The 22,236-nt window shown below is 40.9% G+C and overlaps 2 protein-coding genes across 5 annotated transcripts; one reads left to right on the top strand and one right to left on the bottom strand.

Moving 5' to 3' along the window:
* Positions 1–1,405: 1,405 nt before the first annotated feature.
* Positions 1,406–12,201, bottom strand: ATPSCKMT (ATP synthase c subunit lysine N-methyltransferase). Of its 4 annotated transcripts, none has more exons than XM_083876846.1 (5): positions 12,038–12,201; positions 11,352–11,684; positions 9,313–9,450; positions 8,529–8,579; positions 1,406–3,682 (listed from the first exon to the last, which is right to left on the bottom strand). In XM_083876846.1, exons 2-5 carry the CDS (start codon positions 11,616–11,618, stop codon positions 3,485–3,487), a joined length of 654 nt encoding a protein of 217 aa, XP_083732972.1. In that variant the 5' UTR covers positions 11,619–11,684; positions 12,038–12,201; the 3' UTR covers positions 1,406–3,484. The 4 variants fall into 4 exon arrangements, with proteins under 4 accessions (XP_083732972.1, XP_083732973.1, XP_083732974.1 ...); XM_083876847.1 differs by having other exon boundaries at positions 12,070–12,201; XM_083876848.1 differs by having other exon boundaries at positions 12,095–12,201.
* A 144-nt stretch (positions 12,202–12,345) lies between these two features.
* Positions 12,346–20,227, top strand: CCT5 (chaperonin containing TCP1 subunit 5). The gene is made up of 11 exons (XM_083859353.1): positions 12,346–12,500; positions 13,417–13,477; positions 13,567–13,731; positions 14,225–14,423; positions 15,172–15,364; positions 16,165–16,314; positions 16,639–16,758; positions 17,162–17,347; positions 18,340–18,477; positions 18,856–19,036; positions 19,943–20,227. The coding sequence occupies exons 1-11, from the start codon at positions 12,396–12,398 to the stop codon at positions 20,068–20,070; spliced, it is 1,626 nt and encodes a 541-aa protein (XP_083715479.1). The 5' UTR covers positions 12,346–12,395; the 3' UTR covers positions 20,071–20,227.
* The last annotated feature ends 2,009 nt before the right edge of the window (positions 20,228–22,236 follow it).

The following is a 22,236-nucleotide window of genomic DNA, read 5'->3' as shown; positions in this document are numbered from 1 at the left end:
CAGTCTCCATGTTCACAGTTGTGCCTTGCCATGCAAGGCTGAAATCACCTCTCCTTTGCACACTACAGTCACATTTGCCCCTTTTATCTCCTGCTCCATGTACATTTTCAGGATAAAACCATGCTCCCTTTCAAATCCTCAGTGTAGGTTTATATTTTAACTTCTTCCTGTCCCCTCACATCAAAACCAAAAAGCAAGGTGTAGGCATAATTGTAGACTACACATCCCAAATAGCACCCAAGTTCTCTTCTGAAGTCAGATTCTACAGACCAGTCAAATTTGGTTTCCCAGCACTTGATAAAATGTCAGACTTTGTTTTTTACCTCAAATTGAAGGGTCTCAGCACTTCTCTTAAACTGAGCTAATTTTAGCTGTGGTAATGACTGCCTTGAAGTCAAGTGACAATTGCCCAGCTTGTTTTAGCCTCATTCTATGAGTAACATATATGTAAAGATCTGAAAACTTACAGAGTTACTGCTTAACAAACAGTGTGTAGGTTAACTGGGGCCAGGGGAGGCTGACTATGAACTTTGACTGCTAATGGGTGAAAACAGTAAAACTTTACCTAAAAACCAGGGGAAAAAAAAAAAAAAAAAAAAAAAAAAAAAAAAAAAACCACAAACAAGTAAGCAGACCATTATACAACAGAAAAGACATTATACAGCAGGAAAGAAAAACATCAATGCAGTGGCAGTACCCCAATGCAAACCACAATATCAGCAAAAGTACAGGGAGAACTTGCTTCACTTACAAGGAAAAGCCACACAGCAATAACAAGAACTTTGGAGAACGCATCAGATGGTATGGAAAAATAAAAGGGAAAACAAGTCTGATTGAAAACCTTCCTTTCTCATCCCACTACAAATTAAATGAAGTTTAATCAGATTTAGCCAAACTAGCCAGAACAACCAACTCTGGAATCAAAGACAGCCTTGAAGTATTCAAGTGAGCAACTCTCATCTGTATCTTTATCCAAAGATTCAGCACACAGAAATGGTGGCACTTCACTGAGAAATAAATGACTTTTGAAACTCTTCCTAAATGAGAAAGATTAGAAAAAAAATGTGCTCATCTGCAACAGCCTACATCAATAACAGCTCAATAAGAGTATCCTTCTGCAGTCTTGTGCTCACTTTAACAAGTTGTCCTGGTTGCAGAGAGAGGCCAGAGCCTATTGCTGTGACCAGGCTGTTATTCTACACCACATGCCATCGGTGGAGGGCAAGGTTTCTGCAGGAAAACCCTGGTGCTCCACTGGGAGCTGCCATTTTACCTACCCAGCCGCCATGCTGCCTTTGTCTGAGGAAGCCACGTAGACACAGTCTGTGGGAACCATCCACCATTATTCTTGCTTCCAGTGGTAAACACCCATTTTGTCAGTAAAATACCTTGGCTTTGTATCCTTTTGCTATTAATGTTGCTGTTGTTACTGTGTCATGTCTTATTCTTGCTTTGTGCTTTCAGTAAACTGCTATCTCAACCCATACTTTCCGCATTTGCCCCTCCCTTACTGAAAGAGGCAAAGGAGAAGGGAAGTGGCTTACTTGGAGTTTATTTGCCAGCTGATGCTAAAAAAGAACGTAAGTTAAATAAAAATATATTAATATAATCAGAGGTGGCACTTGTGTGAATGAACAAACAACTTGTTATATTTGCCCATGTCTTGGGTTGCAATACAAGATGTAACCAAAAGTATGTATTCTGTTACCATCTGTTGAAACTGGTTGGGGAGGTGTTTTTCTCTTCTATGACCCATTCCTTGTGACTCCAGGGGGGAGGGGTGGGTGCCTTCTGTTAATGAACCAGCTGTTAAAACCAGGTGGGGCAATGTTCCTTATCTCTTCCACAACCCATCCTCCCTCCAGGGGGATATCTTCTGTTAATGGGCCATTAAGGCTCACCACATGACTGAAAACATTATATCATCCCATTGGGAGATGCTCCACCCAGTGGGAGGAGCCAGGCATTCCGACCTGAATAAAACCTGAGATTTAGAACAGGACAGCCTGTTTCCACTGGATTCCCAGAGGAAGACCAGATCCATCTCACCACCACTGAAGCTTCAGAGGAAAACTCACCCTTCTACAGGATCATCTCTGCTCCAACAGAACCACATCTGTCACTCCAGTAGGACTTAACTGGACTGCTCCCAACACCCTGACCAACAGGGTGTCAGGCTGTATTCTGACTCTGTCAGTGCTTTTTTGTTTGGTTGGGTTTTTTTTTACTGCCACATTTGTATTTTTAATATTCCTAGTAAAAAACTGAATAGGAATATATTCCCATATCTTTGCGTGAAAGCCCTTTAATTTCAAAATTCTAATAATTCAGAGGGAGAGGGTTTACATTCTCCATTCCAAGGGAAGCTCCAGGTTTCCCTGGCAGACACCTGTCTTCCCAAACCAAGACAACCCATTTTGTCATCTCAACTTTTAAAAGTACATATTCAAGGCTGCAGTGTGAAAGATCAGTGTCATCATCACACTCTGTCTGGATCAGTTTTGCGTCTGCAGCATTTGTGTATGTACTTGGCATACATAATTCAGACATTGTGGAAATACAGCTCATGTGAAGAGCCACTCGCACACCATTCCAATACCAATACCAAATGCTCTCTAGGGTCAGAAAGAATGTATATATTAAGTTCACAGATTTGAGCATTTGAACTTACACATAAATTCCCCTTAACTGTAGTGAACTTTCCATATTGAAGTTTTCCACTTCTATAAAAACTTTTTTGTAATTTTAAGTAACTACATATTCTGTTTCAGCTGGGAGTTAATTTTCTTCCTTTTAGCTGGCACTGTGGTTTGGATTTCGAAAAGACTAATGCTGATAACACACTGATGGTTTTAGTTGATGCTGAGCAGTGCTTACTCCAAGCCAAGGACCATTCTGTTTCTCGTGCTCTGTCAACAAGAAGCCAGGAGGAAGCATGGCCAGGATAGCTGAGCTGAACTGGCCAAAGGGATATTCCACACCATAGAACATCACGTCCAGTATATAAACTGTGGAGAATTGGCAAGGAGGGACCAGTCACTGCTCTGGGATGGGGTGGGCATCCATCAGTGGGTGGTAAGCAGGGGTATTGTGCATCATTTGTCTTTCTTGGGTTTTACTCCTCTCCTGTTGTTCTTATTAGTAGTAAATTTATTTCCATTATTAAACTATTCCTATCTCAATCCATGGTCATGGGCATCACCCTTTTTTCAGTTTTCTTTCCCATCCTACTGGGGGAGTCTGGGGACTGGGGTAAGTGAACATCTGTGTGGTACTTCACGGCTAGATGGGTTTTATCTAGGACACTGTATTAAGCCATTTAACTACACCTTTCAGTAACCTTTGTGTGCTTTCAGACAACCACTGTGCTTCAGTTCTTACAGTGAATACACATTTTCATATGCCAGGGCTCTCTCCACGTTAACCTTATCTTCAACAGGTCCAGTCAAAGCTAAAAATTTCTGTAAGAAACCAAATTAGATGTTTAAGATTCTGTCTCTGGTGTGTTTTCCAAGCTTTTTGTTTCACGTCCTCTAGAATGTTTCAAGTCGTAGGCCCACACAGTGTCTATTCCCTCTCCAGTAGTATGATCTGGAATCCAGCAAGGGAAAGGAAAGCGACAGGCAATGATTCTAGCATTACATTCAAGTTCTTCTTCCAGCTTCTTCTCCAGCTGTGGCATCTGTTGAGTTACAAGAAAAAACTCTCAGAAACAGTAAAAAGCAGCATTCTCTTTAGAATCTAATTCAGATGTTCAAGAGAAATCCAAGATTTGAGTAATTTCTTCTGAAAAGTCTTAGGAAAGCATTCATGATATATATTATGGCTTTGATGACTTGACAAAGAACATCTGAAACCAGAAAATGGTTATCGTGCCCCAATTCATGAGATCAAGGAAATCTTAACTTTAAGATCTAAAAATTAAGTCAAACCCCATAATTACCCTATAAATAAATAAATAAATACACAAATAGATTAATCCTAACTAAAACTGCAGGAAACAGACTTTGCATGTTCCAATTCACAATTCTCCTCAGTGGGATTCTTCTCTGAGGGAATGAAAGTTCAGCCCTCTGAATTTATGCTATTTATGACATCCTAAGGTTCATGAGCTATTGTGTGATACTCAAAGGTCATCACTGCTCAAAATTTACAGTCTGACCCCAAGACCAATCCTGAGACACTTAAAACATCACAAAGACAACAACCCAAAGCAAACATTCTGCTGTGACTCTATGGTAAAATACTGTTACATTAAATAATATTGAAATTGAGCTTAGTCAAATCCACACCCCATTAATGTATGCATATGAATCCCTTCAGCAGCATTCCACGAAACAGAATGTACAATTGTGGAATGGTCTGGATTGTGAGGGATTTTTAAAAGTAATCTAGTTGAACACCCCTGCCATGGACTGGGACATCTTCAACTAGATCAGGTTGCTCAGAGGCCCATCCAGTCCCCATCTACTGCCTCTCTGGGCAACCTGTTCCAGTGTTCCACCATTCTATTCATAAAATTTTTTCTTACTTATATCTAATATTAATCTACCTTCTTTTAGTTTAAAACTATTACCTCTTGTCCTGTCCCTACTAAAAAGTCTGTCCCCATCTTGTTTACAAGCCCCCTTTAAGTACTAAAAGGCCATAATAAGATCTCCCCAGAGTCAAGTCTTCTCCAGGCAGAATAACCCCAATTCTCTCAGCCTATCTTTGTGGGAAAGTGAACCCACTCCATCAGGTCCACATCTGTCTTGTGCTGGGGCCCCCAGAGCTGGATGCAGCACTACCAAGTGGGGTCTCACCAGAGCAGAGCAGAGGGGCAGAATCCCTTCCCTCCCTGCTGCCCACACTGCTTTGGTTGCAGCCCAGGACACGTTGGGTTTCTGGGCTGTGAGTGCACATGGCTGGGTCATGTCCAGCCTCCCCCAGCACCCCCAAGTCCTTCTGGGCAGGGCTGCTCTGGATCTGTTCATTCCCCAGCCTGTGTTAGTACTTGGGATTACCCTGACTCAGGTGCAGCACCTTGCGCTTGGCCTTGTTAAACCTCGTAATATTCCCATGGGCCCATTTCTTGTCCAGGTCCCTCTGGATGGCATCCTGTCCTTCAGGCATGTGTCCTGCAGGCACATCAACTGCACCACTCAGTTCGGTATCATCTGCAAACTTTTCTGAGAGTGCACTCAATACTACTGTTTTATGCCATTAATGAAGATATTAAAGCAGGACTGCTCCCAGTACAGACCCCTTAAGGACACCAATTGTAACTGATCTTCATCTGCACATTGAAACATTGACCATTACCCTCTGAATGCAGCTATCCAGACAATTCCTTATCCACTGAACAGTCCATCCACCAAATCCATCTCTCCCCAATTTAGAGAGCAGGATGCTGAGGGGAGCCGTGTCACATACCACTATGCAACTCTCCTTGGCTGAACACCTACAGTCCAGCTTTCCTCCATTCACAGAAACTGAGAGGACATGAAAGCCAGGGCAAATATCACTACTTTTCTAGAACAGAGCAATACCCTGACCAGTCGCATGCTCTTTTTCTAATAAGTGCCTTGCGAATTTTGCCATGGATTAACTGAGAAATAAATTAACACGGGTAGACTTAAAATAAATTTCCTTTCCATCATAGATAATGATTATGTTTTAGAAAAAAAAAAAAAAAAAAAAAAAAAAAAAAACCACACCACCTAACAGATTTAACCACTTTTGTCCTTTGGAAAAGTTTGATGGTATGGTTTAAGCAGATCAGCAGTGCACATCCATTTGGAGTTCCTTTTATTCTTACATATTGTATCTATCTGAATGACTAATTTTAACAGAAAACTCTACAGGTTACTTCTGTTACATGCAAAACTCTATTTACTTTGGTTATCATGACATAATGTTTAGTATTTAAAAAAAATTAAAGTGTAGTAGTTATTTAAAAATATAGCTGAATTTAAGTCACAAAGAAAACCATTAAATTTCACAAAAAGGATAAAAGAAACAAAACCCAAAAGAACATAATTAGAAAATAAGACTGAGTAAAGAAAAGATATTTCCAAAATCTGCAAAGAGCTTCCACTATCACATATATGCAGGGTGTGCCTTTGATGTAATATCCTATTATAGCTACATTCAAGCTAACAATGGAATATTTTAGGAAAATTACAGTCATAGATTTAATATACCAAAGAGTTACAAATATATTTAGGGATCTGATTTCATCCACACTGCAAATGCTTTTAAACACTTCTGCCACCTTAAACACCCAGAAAAATAAGCCTACTAGCACCTTAAACAAACTAGAAAAACAAGCCCACTTTGTTACTTAAAACTGAGTTGAGACACCAGAAAAAAATTTGTTACAGAAAATATAAATATAGATACGAACTAATTTTCTAGGAGCAATTATGAAAAATAGCGATATTGCATGTGTATATTAGCACAAATTAAAAAGCATCATTAATAGTTCAGCCAAGTTTAGCCAAAAAGAATTATAACCTTGAACCAGTCAAACTGGTTTTTAAGCTAAATATATCAATTACATTAGGTGTTACAATCATACTGTATTTTATGTGAAGCCAGGATTTAGGGGGATTTTTTGGCGTGTCAACATAGATACATAGTTTAGTAAACTTTTTGTACAGTATATAATCAACTGAAATTCACAGGAGCTGCAAACATGAACACCTGGCAAGAATTCCATCCTACCCTGCACAAGTAAGTCTCTCTCTACAATAACACAGAAACAAACACACCTTCCCCCCAGACGCTTGCAAGAACAAGAGAGGTCTTAGTCTTCCCTGAAGATCAATAAATTCAGGGTTTTAAACCTAATCTTGGATATGAAATAAATGCACTGTGTGAAAGCATCAAATCAGGCCAGGATTATTAAAAAAGCAAAAGAGATCCATTGTTCCTCAGTAAAAAAGAAGAAATGCATAAAGGTTTCTAGAAAATTATTCTACTCATTCAGGAGGCTGAGCATAAACAACTTCCAAAGTAAATTTAAAAGGGATCATAAACCAACGAATGCTCAGGAAACACAGAGGTTCATATGTTTGCATCTGTTGCATTTATGACAGTACTTTTGCTCAAAGAATTTAACCTAGTATTTACTGGATCTACGAAAGTTATTCTGAGCCCTACAGCCACCCTTTCTATCTTAGCTATTACTAACATATCCTGCTTTATTACATTTAAAAGTTAGTTCAGTATATCTGCTGGGTTTACTCACATTTTCCCAGGGCAATCGTTTATTCCTAGTTTACTGAGCCAGCTTTCCTCACCAGCACTTTTCCCCTCAGCAGAATTCCTGACCGAACATCCAAACGTTTCCAGTGCCCCCTGCCGGAACTCAGGCACAGGAGCACCTAACACCCAGAGCTGGCAGCATGAGGAACACCACGGTGCCCACTAATACCCCACCCATATCCACTTCAGTTTCCAATAAGGGTTACAAATGGAATCTGAAGTAGAGATTTACTTCTGATACCGTTGAAGAAACAAACAAGCAAACAAAAAGGCACAGAATAGGAAGGTTTATTATGTTTCCTGTTAGTGCTGCAGAAATGCTTTCAGTGTGTGCTGTATGGTATGGCATCACATAAAGCTCTTCACTCACTTCATCTCACACCTGCCTTAGCAAAGGAACAAGCAAGACAGAAGCACAGGCTGACAGAATTGGGTTTGTTCAGCCTGGAGAGGAGCAGGCTTCAGGGGACCCATCTGCAGCCTCCCAGTACCTGAAAGGAGCCTATAAGATGGGAGAGGGACCTTCTACGAGCACACAGGACAAGGGGGAAGGGCTTCAAACTGAAAGAGTAGGTTTAGATTAGGTATTAGGAAGAAATTCTTCACATGAAGGTGGTGATGGAACAGATTGCCCAGAGAAGTTGTAGATGCCCCAGTCATGGAATTGCTCAAACCAGGTTGGATGGAGCTCTGAGGAACCTGGTCTAGTCAAAAGTGTTCCTACTCATGGCAGGGGGTTGGAACTAGAGAAAAGAAGGTTACATGGACACCTCATAGCAACCTTCCAATATCAGAAGGGAGCCTACAGGGAAGCTGGAAAGAGTCTCTTCATCAGGAACTGTAGAGATAGGACAAGGGAGAATGGATAAAAATTGAAAGGGGAAATTTAGGGCAGACATTAGGAAGAAATTCTTTACTGTGAGGGTGGTGAGACAAGGGATCAGACTGCCCAGGGAGGTGGATGCCCCAACCCAGGCAGTGCTCAAAGCCAGGCTGGATAAGGCCTTGAGCAACCTGGCCTAGTGGGAGGTATCCCATGCACAGGGGGACTGGGACTTGATGATGTTTAAGGTCCCTTCCAACCCTTAACATTCTATGATTCTATCGTTATTATTGACTACCTTTGACCATCTGCAGATTGATTCATTTCACAGATAAATGTATTAACACTGAATGCCTTGGCATTAAAATAATTAAATATCGTAACAAATAATTAAACAGTATAATAAATAAAATAGAATAATATAATAAAAATTAAAAATAAATAGTAAGCTTACCATTTGAGGTACTCCAAAAACAACAACATTTCTATAATGGGAAAAAGAAACCTAAAAGAAAAATTGAGAACAATTTTTATGGAAAATGGCATTTATAGTTAGAGAAATTCTCACCATTCTTTTCTCCTAATCCCTCTAGCTGTACTTCTTTCAACAGGGATTTAGACCAAAAATATGTAAAGAGATCCCTTACCAACTTTTCATCACAAAAATTTCCACATAAAGAAAACTTTATACTGCTCAACAGCAAAAAACTTGAATATGGCCAAGAATATGGAATAGCAATTCTAGAAGCAGAGAAAGCATTAATTTAGAAAATACTACATGACTTTACTAATAACTAAAGGGTTGTTTTCACAGTTCCTGTGTATGATAAAATCATGTTAAGTTTTCCCCTTCTTTTGTTAAATGTTAGCTAGCTCTAAAAACTTTCTAGGCATTCTAATGACTGAGTTCTTCCACTCACTGCCATGAAATTCTCCTGTGCTCCTCTCTGAACACAAACACCCCCACAGCCAAAATAAACCCTCCCACATAATTCATCAATTCAAGCTGGCCCAGGCTTGCTCAAGGAGCCTCTATTGGTAAAGGAAGCACTTGAATAAAGCACAAAAGCAGCAGAACATCATACATAGAAACCAGATTCCCAGCAAAAGTACTTTGCTCAAAGCCCAATATAGCACCTTGTGGTCAGACAGCATTTCAGCTATTTCAGGAAAGTACTTGCAAACTTATAAAATCTCTCAATCATCTCAGATTTGTTCTTATATAATTCACTACCTACCTTCCATAAGTCTGAAATATAAAATTTGGTGTTCTGATGTACCCCATCTCTCCAGGCACGATATCTGGAGTACCAGACTAGCCAGGGATTCAATTCATAGCCAACAGCCTGGAATCCCTTTTTTGCAGCTGCTATCACCTACAAGGAAGGAAATAAATCTTCACTTAGAAACATAAAAGTCCATTCACCTAAAGAGGAGCACACAGTTTTACTTAAAATATAAATCAAAGGAAAGCACTTTTCTAAGTCACCCTGGTCTTAATGCCCAACAGATTAGCTATATTGTGAACAAAACCTCAAAACTACATTTTACTATTATTACTAGTCCAACTGAAATATAGTCAGGCAAACAAAACGAAAACAAACATTCACAGGGCAAAGCTGTGAGCCTACAATACATCTACGATTTACATAAAAGTTTAATTTAACATATTCATGACACTGTCTTGGAATTAAGGAGTACCAACATTGATCACAGAGAGAACAAGCAAAAACGCTCAAAATTAAACCACTTATTTGAAAAGCAGTGAGGGATAAGCACTTGAGCAGCCCCTGAATCAGAGCCAAAATAACAAACCAATAGAAAGAGTCTGAAAGTAATCTGTTGATCTACATTTTTTAAAAATAAAAAAATGCACTGATTTCTAGAATAAAGGTTTAAGACATAATTTAAAAGGTTACTGCCAACTTGTAATCAGGAATCACCTGATGAACTATCAATTACAAAACAAGCAAGGTGAAATCAAGAAGGACACATTTCTTAACAGAAGTTCTCTAACAGCCTTACCTGGACTGTATCTTTCACACTTTTACAATACTGCATCTTCCATCACGCACAGAGCACTTGCAAATTCACCAAAACAATCTGACATTTTTACCACACTTGGAAATGTGGTAAAAATCTTCCTATTTATCCACTGATTACACCTGAGAAAGTGCTAAATAATTAAAAGCATCTGGACAGACTTTTTTCAAGACAGATGCATGAAGGAAGCAGCTAGCATTCATTCAATTCTAGGCATCTGGCTTTCCAAATAGTCTTCAGTCTCCATTTAGGCACCTATATAATATATCAGAATTAATGACACAGTTCCTATTGAAATTAGATACCTCTGATGAGAGTCAGCAGCCAGAATGATGAACAGAGAGAGCATCAGAAATTGCAGTAATCTCATGCCTAAGTTTTTGGGTCTTTTTCCTACCCAGGCACAATTCAAGCAATCATCACAGATTTGAGGTTCCAAATAATTGGTTTTTTCACATGGACAGATAGTTGACTCATTCACATAAAACGTGGACAAAGGTAACATTCATGAACTCACGTATTTCCATCAAAAACCACCACCATGTTGCTAAATCTGATTTGAATCATGCAGTTATGAAAAAACACACAAAACATCACAGCAGCAAGAGAAAAACCAAAACATGCCATTCTCCACTATATCCTTGCCACATTTCACAAATTTGGGCTCAAGCAACACCCTGGAAACACAGTATCACTTTTTCTTTCACGATTCTCACAATTTCTCCTGGTGTTTATTCCAGTTTCACGACATGGATTTGGAAGCAGGGAAACCAGCACTTTACAAAGGTGTGAAGACTACAGTTCTAACCACACCAGCATTTTTATTTTTATAATCCATTCCTCAATGCTCCCTTCTTTTTGCACTTCTATCACCTTTATACATTAAGCATCTCACAGCCTCACTTGCTGCAGCTACACACCTTTGTGGAATCACAGCTCCTTGTCAGTACCAAGACTCTGATTGTGTCTTTTCAAGGGAGTGCACTGCGATTCCCTCGAGTCACCACAGTGATATTTGTCCACTACTTTGGTCAAACTACCGGTAAGACGGCAGCAAAAACTATTTATTACTGATCAAAACTGAATGCAAACCTTTCTCAGCTTTGATCGTTTTCGTAAGACTCAGACACAACCACCGGATGCCAAAGACGAGACATTTTGAAATGAAGAAAGGCCAGGACTTGGGCACTTTTTAAAGAGGTGATCTAAAAGGAAGGCAGCACCCATAACTTACAATGCGGCCATCCCCGCTACCAATGTCAACCAGGGAGCCGCTTCTGTTTTCCAGCATTTTCAGCACGTTCTGTATCTGCGCGGCGGTGGCAGGGACGAAGGGCAGGCACACCTTCCTCAGGGCCGGGGTGACGAAGGGGGTGGCCACGGCATAGAGGGCGAGCAGGGAGCCTCCCACAGCGGCCGTGGCCAGCAGCCCCCAGCCGCTCCTGCGGGGGCCGGCCCCGCCCTGCTCCGGCGGGACCTGCTTGGCCAGGCCCGGGGACATCCCGCCCGGGACACACGGGGAGCGTGTTCGCTCACTCGGGACAAGGCAGTGTCTTGTAGCGGAGAGCTAGGACGTTAGAGAGGGGAAAAAAACATCGTATAACACTTCAGCCGATCGCAGGGAAATGTTATAGCTGCTGAAAAGCTGAGGCGCGAGGGGCGGGAAAGCGGCTCCCATTGAAACCCCCGGCCCCCCACACGCGGGCGCGGCCCGGGACGGCCCAAGGGCGGCGCAGGGAGGGATATCCCCGCTATGGACCGCCCGGAGCCCGCCACGGGGACCTGTCCGGGAGTTACTGCTCCTCCTCTGCAGTAACCTTTCCCTGAGACACAGCGACATTCGCCACCAAACACCTCAACTCGCCCATGCCCAACCCCGGGTTATGCTCGGCCTGCAGCGTCTATAGGGAAGGGCGGTACCACTTCACTATGAAGGGGTGGGGGACCGAAACCTCTCTGGGGAGAAGCGCCGCGCACGTTTTTTCCACCGCGTGTCTGTCTTCCCTCCTCCGCCCTCACGTCACCCGGCGCAGCCCCCCGCGGCCTCTCCCGGCACCCGTACTCCGCCCCGGTCAGTACATCCTCCCTCCTTCCCTTCCCTCCCCGCCCCCGGCGCCGGGCGGCTTCCAGAAGGCTCCGCTGGGGGCGCCACAAAGGTCCCTCCCGCGAAATAAGGCGCGGATGTGGCGGCTGCGCAGGCGCGGGGCCGTGCGCGGCGGGCGCGGCGACTTCCGGGTGTTGCGGGCGGGCAGCGGCGGTCGGAGCAGGCGGCGCAGCCATGTCGGCCATGGGGACTCTGGCGTTTGATGAGTATGGGCGGCCCTTCCTCATCCTTAAGGACCAGGAGCGCAAGACGCGCCTCATGGGGCTGGAGGCGCTCAAGGTGAGCGAGTGGGGCGGCTGCCGGGGCCGCCCACGGGCCCGCGCTGGCTGGGCCGCGCCATGCCATGCCGTGCTATGCTGTGCTGTGCCGTGCCGCCTTGAGGGCCGTGAGGATGGAGCCCCTGAGGCGAGGCGCTGCCGCGCTCAGCTCCAGCCCCGCCCGAGGCGCAGGGCGGATGGAGCCTGGGCTAGGCCCGTTAGCGGGAGAAAGATGATGGAGGAGGAGAGAAGACATCGCCCCGGGGCTGGGAATCCGCGGCACGGCGTCCGTGGGGTCTCCGTGCCATGGATCTGCCCCGGAGCTGCGGGGCCCTTCACCTCTCCCGTGGCTCCTGCCCATGTCCCCATTGCCCCCTCCCCTGGACCGCCGCCTGCAGCTCGGCCGCCCAAGGAAAAGGAAGGCCGCGGCTGAGTGCGGATGCTACAGAGCCCGAGGGAAGAAGGGAGCGGACACTGGGACAGAGAGGGTGTGGATGCCCCATTCCTGGCGGTGCTCTGGGGGAGGTTGAATGGGGCACTGAGCAACCTGATCTAGTGTAAGGTGTTCCTGCCCCTGACAGGGGGTGGGACCTGGATGAGCTTGAAGGTCCCTTCCAAACCAAACCATCTTGTCACGATGGCACTGCCTTCTCTTTTAGCGTTGCCGGCCTCTGTTGCTCCCTGCTCTGAGCGTTAGGGCTGTCGTTTGGCTGCTCTGCTTTGCATGCATTAGTAGAGCCAGCACAAGCAAGACAAGAAAAGGCATAGGAGATGTTTCTGTCATAAAACCAATACACACATACTGATTCTTTTTCAGTCGTAATTGATGTCAGTTAAATTACAACATTTGCACTATTCGCTGTTTTCTTTAGCTAAATATTGTGGTTTTGGGATGCATGATTATGATTTAACTTTGTCTTTATTGTCCTTTGTTTCAGTCTCACATAATGGCAGCGAAGGCTGTAGCAAGTACTCTGAGAACATCCCTTGGTCCCAATGGTAACAATAACTTTTAGTGGTTCTCTCTTAGTAATTTTTGGGGGGCATTTTCAAAATTTTCTTTCATCCTTTGAACATATATTTTTTAGGCTTGGATAAAATGATGGTGGACAAGGATGGTGAGGTGACTGTGACAAATGATGGTGCTACCATCCTGAATATGATGGATGTGGATCACCAGATAGCCAAACTTATGGTGGAGCTGGCCAAATCTCAAGATGATGAGATTGGGGATGGAACTACTGGAGTCGTTGGTAAGAAAGTATTTTAGATGTAGCTTTCTTTTTTAAATTTAAAATCAAGCTGCTTCAGCTATTTAAAAAATTGTGAGAAATAACAGTAGCTTTTTTGTAGCACTTCTTTGGAGTATTGTTGCAGTATTCCTGTCAGTTCTTGTATTAGAAGTCTTCTAATCAGGAAGAAATCTTTTGTGTCTTTTCGAAGTTTGGTTACATTTTAAGGTACTGCTGAGACTTCCCTTGATACTTTCAAAATGTTTCTGCATAATTTCCTTCTGTAATCTTGTCCTGCCTTGATGCCTGTAATTCATTTTGTTGTTAACATAAAGTGGTTTTCTTGCTAAGCAAAGCAAGTAGGAGTTTTTCATTGTTTTTTGTTATTTAGAAAACCTTGAACTCTTAAAATATTGCAGAAAAATCAGAAAACATGCTTTTAAATCGGTTGATAATGTACTTAAAATTATGATCCAATCAAGAGTAAAATTCCCTTTATTTATTTGTTTAATAGTTCTGGCTGGGGCACTCCTGGAGCAGGCTGAGCAGTTGCTGGACCGAGGCATCCACCCCATCAGAATAGCAGATGGGTACGAGCAGGCAGCACGCATTGCTATCGAGCATCTAGACAAAATCAGTGACAGCTTCCCAGTTGATCCACAGAACATTGAGCCTCTGATCCAGACAGCAAAGACAACTCTGGGCTCTAAAGTGTAAGTCACAAAGACTGGATATTGAATGAATATTTACCCTTCCATTGAAAACCCTCTGCATGGAAAGCAGAAATCCTGGTGTTTTGATGGATTATTAAATTGTTTGTGTTATTGGAGGGCTACTGAAGGCTCTTCTGTCTTGTTTTGGCTAATTCCTCAGTGGGTTTCTGTCTCAGCATAAGAACTTGTGAATCCTTTGTCTCCAAAGGGTCAATTCAATGAAGTTAAACAGCTGCAGTATCAATTTCATTCTAACTTGTTAGTTCCAGGTTTCGGCATCATAGGTTCCAAAAGCAATGTAAATCTGTTAAAAATAATAATATGTCATCTTTTGGGGTCTTTTCCCACTAAAAAAAATTAACTTAGGATGGTTCCATAAGTTCATTTTCCTTTATGGGTTCTATGTGTAGTTAATAAATTCGGACATTGGAAGGGCTTCCTTTGCAGAGTTGTGGTTTCTGTTTCTTAAACGTTCTTTAGCAATTTATTTCTCCTGCCTTGTTCCAAATCTGTATTGAGATTCCATTGACAAAGGTTCCCCACACCAAACATATTGTGTGTTCTGTCCTGCCATAGCCAGCACCTTTATTTCTCTGAACAAACAATCAGGACCCCCTCTTAATACAGTGTGCAAAAGTTGTTTGCTGTAGTGATACTTCTTGCTGTTTAAGATTGATTGATAGAATCACCTTTTTCTTCCAAATTGTGGAAATGGAGTCCAACTTGACTTTATTTTTTCCAAACCCAGAGTGAACCGCTGTCACAGGCAAATGGCAGAGATTGCTGTGAATGCTGTACTGACAGTAGCAGACATGGAACGTAAAGATGTTGATTTCGAGCTGATCAAAGTGCAAGGCAAAGTGGGTGGGAGACTGGAAGATACACAGTTGGTTAAAGGAGTGATTGTGGATAAAGATTTCAGTCATCCACAGATGCCTAAAGTAAGTGAATGTTCTTGTGTGTAATGGCTTAAATAAGAATTTTTAGTCTACCTCAAATGTTGCCCTAGCATTTATTAAGTATTTACACAGTCTTGTGGTTTGGCTTGGCTTTTCACTCTTATATCAACAGAGGAAGGGGCAAGGAGCATGAAATTTTTCATATTGGAAGAGATCAAGTTAGAAATTACAACAATATTGAGAAATTGTGGAAGAGAGGAATTAGTGTACTGCTAAGTGAGGACAGGTTCTGTGTTATGTTGAAATAATTATCCCTGTTTGGAACACTCCAGAATCTGTCCTTGTTTTACCTGTGGTGTAGGTAAGGTCTCCAAGTCTTTAGGCAGTGTACTTCAAGAAAACTTCTTCTGTTCTAACATATTATCTAGCAGGTAACAATGTTTATCCTGTAAAAAGGAAGACTAGTGGAAAATAACAGTCATGTAATAGTTGAAAACTTGTTACAAAGATGAGTAGTGTTCTCAGTGGTCACAGTGGATAGGGATGGTTTAATTGACTTTTCCTTTTGTTTTTCTTAACATTAAACCATAAAAAGGATGACTAGTAAAGATTGTTAAGGGCCTAAACAGTGTCTTGGAGCTGTGGAATTTGTACTAAGTGGTTTATTGAGACTATTGACAGAATTACTTAGTTATACTTAGTTAACTTTAGAGTAAGTCAAATGATCTTCACATTTCCTCCTATGTCTGTGTTTATAACAATACATCTGTATGTTTTGCAAATACAAGAAAAAGATGTTAATGAGGTCAAAAATCATCTTTTTTTTTTTTTTAATTGCCCAGGAGCTAAAAGATGCTAAAATTGCAATCCTCACGTGTCCATTTGAACCACCTAAGCCTAAAACCAAACATAAGCTTGATGTCACATCTGTGGATGATTACAAGGCGCTGCAGAAATACGAAAAAGAGAAGTTTGAAGAGATGGTGAAGCAGGTAGCCTTCAGAATTATTTCTGTTTTCTTTGTCTTTCATAGCCTTTAGAAAAAAAAACAGCATAGTGCATTGATTTATTCCTGTAAATGAGCTGTTAATCCTGGTGGGAAGCAACGTACAAGCAGTCGTCATGCTCTGAATCTAAGTTAATGTAAGAAAAGAGATAACAGCTTGGTTTAAAATGTATTTTGATCTCTGTGTGTGCCAGAGAGTCCTTCTTGAGAATTGTCTTTTGGGAAAATTGGGAGAATTAAAACCATGAAGAGCATTTTTCATTCCTTTGTTAGTTCTGAGCAGAAGGTTGATGATTTGTGTTGTTTTCAGATAAAAGACACTGGTGCAAACCTTGCCATTTGCCAGTGGGGTTTTGATGATGAGGCAAATCACTTGCTGCTTCAGAATGAGCTGCCTGCTGTTCGTTGGGTTGGTGGACCTGAAATAGAAGTACGTAAAACTGGCTTTGTACCAATTGTTAAAACATTTATGAAGTAATTGGCTGTACCAGTTGAAAGTTCAGGCTTTCTGGGTATCACCCCATAATTGTGTATGGGGGTGGGTATTGGAGAAAAATCATTGAGGATTTGTGAGAAGAGCCTACCATGAAGAAGATTATGGTTATAATTGGAGCATATATATTTATTACTGAATAAAACTTTTAGGTGTCTAGAAAAGTTTCTACTTGAGTCCTGCTGTTTGCAGAAACAAAACATTGGCTGAAATACTTCAAAGTGATGGGAAGATAACCTTTTGGGATCAGCATTTGACAGATGCTTTTCCATTAATTTTATGATCTGAAAAACACCATAGGAAACTGCTGTTAAAATAACTCATGGCTGATTCACTTCAGTTAATCGCCATTGCGACGGGCGGGCGCATCGTGCCGCGCTTCTGTGAGCTCACGGCAGAGAAACTGGGATTTGCCGGCGTCGTCCGAGAGATCTCCTTTGGAACAACCAAGGACAGGATGCTCCTCATCGAGCAGTGTCAGAACTCCAGAGCTGTGACCATTTTCATTAGGGGAGGAAATAAAATGGTGAGATGCTTGCTTTGATACATAGTTGCAGAATGCGTAGTTTCTTTGTAAAACAGTAGTGCATTCTTCTCCACTTTGTCTACGTCTTCTTGCTGGGTGGGCAAATAGGAAAGGACTTGTAGGCAGTCAGGACTGTGTGCCAGAAGTAATTTGTTAGATTTACATTCTATGTTTTTAAATGAAAATTTCAATTTTCTCTCTGTTAGACCATATAGTTCATAATATATAAATAATTTTACCTGTAGATGCTCCTATTTTTTTTCTCATGAGATGGTCACTTTTATGAATAAAGACATATTAGCATCTTTGAAAGATTTGGTTTTATTGCAGACCTAGTTGTATCACTTCTGATTTAATCCAGTTAAAATAATTTCAAACAAAACCCCCAAACTACTGCAAACTATATATCCCCATACCCCATATCCCCTATTCCCTCTGAATTGAGACCACTTAAAATGCTTATGTACTTAAACTGGGTTTTGGTTGCACTATTAGTGCTAAATTATATTTACTATAGGTCAAGTCCTACTTTATATTAAAAACTTCGGGGAAAAAAGAGCATTCTCTAGCCTGAAATTTTCTTTTAAGAAAGCAGAAATATTGTTAAACCTCCTACTTCTGTTCAAGTGAGAAGTGGATAGAAACTGCAGTCTGACCATAATGTTGGCATTTAAAGTTCACTGTTTTGCGTCTTGTAAATATGCAAAACTGAAAACCTTTTCATCTAAGTTTTTTTTTATTTTCATGTAAGTTTTTGTTATTTCAAATTACAGATTTAACAAATAGCAGTATGTTTTTATGCATATTTTTATTCTTTGCTACTGGATGTCTAACATTCTTTAACTAGTATAACATAGCAATAGTAGAGCTGCATTGGAGCCACAAAAATATTCTAAGAGTTTATTTGCAGTTTCCACATCTGTATTAGGAACTACATCTTCACAGCCTTCAGATGTGTGTATTGTCAAACCTGGGCTGTTGTGTAATTGCAGATCATTGAGGAAGCAAAGCGCTCTCTTCACGATGCCTTGTGCGTAATCCGGAATCTCGTTCGGGACAATCGCATTGTGTATGGTGGTGGAGCAGCTGAAATATCTTGTGCCTTGGCAGTCAGTGAGGCAGCAGATAAGGTAAGAAAGGAGGAGTTAGTATTTTCTTTAATGTAAGAAGGATTGAGCCTGCCCTAGGAGACTCCAGAAGAACTTCAAAGATTTTCCAGAAAGTTCCGTAACATGCGCTTTCTGATGTTCTCTGATAACCAGTGTTAAAAGTTATCCTTCTCTGTAAAAAGTCATTATCAGTACTTTTCCTCCTTCTGTGTTAGGAGCAATTTAATTTTTTTTTTAATTTTCAAGTAGTTATCATTCAGAGCTAAGCTATTTGTTTAGTTACTATATTCCAAATAAAATCTGCTTATTGTGTGTATGTATTTTATATTTAGTATGAAAATCTACTTTTACTAACATTGGAGCTTAATGGCTTATGAATTTGAATTTCTTTTCTTCTAGTGCCCATCTTTAGAACAGTATGCTGTGAGAGCTTTTGCAGATGCCCTGGAGGTAATTCCCATGGCCCTCTCAGAGAACAGTGGTATGAATCCAATACAGACAATGACTGAAGTGCGAGCGAGGCAGGTGAAAGAAAATAATCCTGCCCTGGGCATTGACTGTTTGCAGAAAGGAACAAATGGTAAGAGCTGCAACATGGAGAAGGAGTAGCATTAAAGCTTTTCTTGCTCAAAAAGCTCACTGTGTTTTTTTTAAACTTATGCATCACTTGAGTTATTCTAACTCTTGTGCCTTGCCATAATAAATGGGAATGTGCTTGGAGAGTATATGTATGTCGACCAGGAGGAAAATGTATAATTGTCTGAAAACCTGTGTTTGGTGGTAAGATAGGTTGAAGATGTTGACTGATGATGTAGTACAGGAAAGAAGGTTGCTCTTAGAATGAGGCAAGCAGGCTGTGCTGTAAATACTAAAGTTTTAGTGATCCAGGTTACACTGCAGTCCTAAAAACAGTTGTTTTGAGAAACAGCTTGTGAAGAAGTAAACAAAAGGCTGGAAATACTTGTAGGCAATGATGTTCACACCAGTATGTCTGCATATATAAACCTGGAACAAATATGTGAAGACTAAGAAGCCAGCATATAAAACCTTATTTTCAACTGGATCTACACTTTTCACCTTCTTACTTACTCTGTCTTTTTTTCAGAAAGGAATGTGGTAAACTGTAATATGTACATTCATAACCTTTGTTTAGGTGTTCTGTTTGATGGCATTTGACCTTTCACTTCTTTAGCGTTTGCTCAGCCTTTAGGGCGCTTTTTAATATATGTGCATGGAAATTTTGCTTTTCACCATTCTGCATTACTTTTTGAAAAGTACAACCTAATTGGGAAAAGAGTTATATCTTAATGTCTTAGGATCTTTGGTAAGAACCCTCTATTTGTACAAATTATGTTTGTAAACCACAGTGGCCAAGAGTAGTAATTTCAAAATGTTCTTTGAAATGATGTGGAATTCACTATTACTAAGTTAAGTGTTATATCTAGATTTCACAAGAGTGTTTAATTCTTCTCCTTCCTTTTCGCAGATATGAAGCAGCAGCATGTTATAGAAACCTTGATTGGTAAGAAACAGCAGATTTCTCTGGCGACTCAGGTTGTTAGGATGATCCTGAAGATCGATGATATCCGTAGGCCTGGAGAATCTGAAGAGTGAAGGTCAAAAAAGAGGAAACATTAAGGGGCCACAGGAGTAGCGAAGACGGTAGTATTCTGATGCTTCATCTTCAGCTATTTATTCTGGACACTTCTTGTTTCACATACTGTAATGGCTAGTTGTTGGAAATAAAACAATTTAGCACTGATGATTTCAAGACTTGTTTCAGAAGTGTTGTTGCGTCTTTTCTTAAATGTGAATATTCATAGAAAATACTTCCTGAGTGAATAGGGGAAAAAAACATAAATAATGCAGCAATAAAATTTAATGGGTCATTTTCCATTGCTCCTTATGGGGAAAACCCACAGATTCTTATTTTAAGAGGTCTGTCACACTCTGATGTAGCTAGCAGAAATTATTTTAAGTAATTATTTTCACTAAATTTAATTAATTAAATATTAACTAATTATTTTAGCCTCCAGTAATTCTCATATGTTAAATATATTAAGTATGAAGTTTCAATCTGAAGATTTAAAGGAACTGTATTCCATGCTTCTGGTTACTTCAATTTTTTTCTCTTCTTGTTGTCCTCTTCCTGATTTATGAGGGTTAAGTTTTCCCAGGGGTATACACATTCAGCTAAGTGAGATTTTTCCCAGAACTTTGTCTATAGTACCACAGTTGAGTGCACTTATTCAAAAGGTCCCCAGTATGATCTTAGAGTGGTGGAGTAAAACTGATTAGTAAGGTGCTGTGCTGGGGAACTCAGCAAGAAACAAGTGATAGACCAGAACTAAAGTACAATTTCTTTGAAAGATTTCAAAACTGAAGGAAGTTACAAATAGCAACTCAGCATTACTTGTGTTACATAGGGCAGAGGAAGCTCCTAACTGGCCACTGTTTGTTACCAGGTCAAGTTCTGATTGGTTTTTGCTGTGACTACCTCACTTGAGTCAGACAAAACCCTTCAGTGAGTGCTGGTAGAGGAAGGAGGGTAGAAACAACAAGTTTACTAATTACAGGACTGGTTTTATTTCCATAACTGTTTGAAGATAAATCGTGCAAAGCTTTATTGTCATTGATAAAAAATTACTAGTGGGTGTTTCTTATTACTCTTTTGCCTTTTCCCAAATTAGCTTCATTTAGATGCAGTTCAGTGGACAACAACGGTTTATCAGTTTTACTGCTGCCCGTCTCTGGCATTCTGAATCTGTTCAGGGGTGTGAGTGTAACTAAAAACCCATAAATACCTGGGCTCATGTAGACCCATCTCTTACTTTGTTTGCTAATACAAAAGGAAAACAGCTGTAGCTAGAATTTAAAAGGGAGCAGTGTGCTTGTACAAATGTACCCCTTTCACCTCATAGTCAAGTTGTGCATGTGATAGAAAGGAAGTGAGAAAAAGAAAACAGCTATTCCAATTTTACTGGTTTTTCATTTTTTGTCCCTTGGCCTGGTTTAACCCCCTTTGCTATCTAAGCCCCACGTAGTTACAGGTTTTGACTGTAAACTGCTGCTTAATACAGAAGCCCCTAGGAACACAGGACAAATTACTTTGAAAATTGAAATTACGACTTTACTGATCTGGCTTCAGGAAATAAACATTTTGTGCTCTGTATATATAAATATTTGTTAATGTTCAACTAGATCTTAGTATGGAAGTCTGAAGCTTGGTAATGGAACTTTGATAAAATTGTAAGAAATGGAAGTTGCTAATTTTTTCAGGGGTTTGTACTTCAGCATAACAGATGTGTGGCATTAGCACTGTCAATGCTGCATAGAGACAGCTGGAGGACAAATGGCTTTCATCACAGCATGCAACATGCAACTGGAACTATTAAACCAAATTAAGGAAACAACTGCAGCTCAAACTGGTACACTTTCACAGCAGGAGTAATTAAATTTGTGCTTTGACAGAACACTGGGAATATCCATATTGGTAATTTGTGTGCTGTCTGGCTCTGGTCAAACAAAACAGGAAATATCTGAATAACAACAAGATTGAGAGAGACAAACACTGATGTTCAAATTAATCATGGTGCCTTTGTAACCAGTGGGAACTAAAAGCCTGGCCTGGTGGTGTGTTTGGAAATGAGGTCTGTGAGCCCTACTGTTCATGCAGTGCTCCATGACTCCTGGGAAAACGCATGGTTCACCACGGGAGGGCAACATCCACCCATTGCTGCCGTAGCAGACTGCATCTGGATTTTTTAAAAGCGAGCTGAG

Source organism: Zosterops lateralis (assembly GCF_965231275.1).
Source record: "Zosterops lateralis genome assembly, chromosome: 1".
NCBI lineage: Eukaryota > Metazoa > Chordata > Aves > Passeriformes > Zosteropidae > Zosterops > Zosterops lateralis.
Note: the sequence above shows the minus strand (reverse complement) of the source record. Positions and strands in the feature narration are given on the sequence as shown.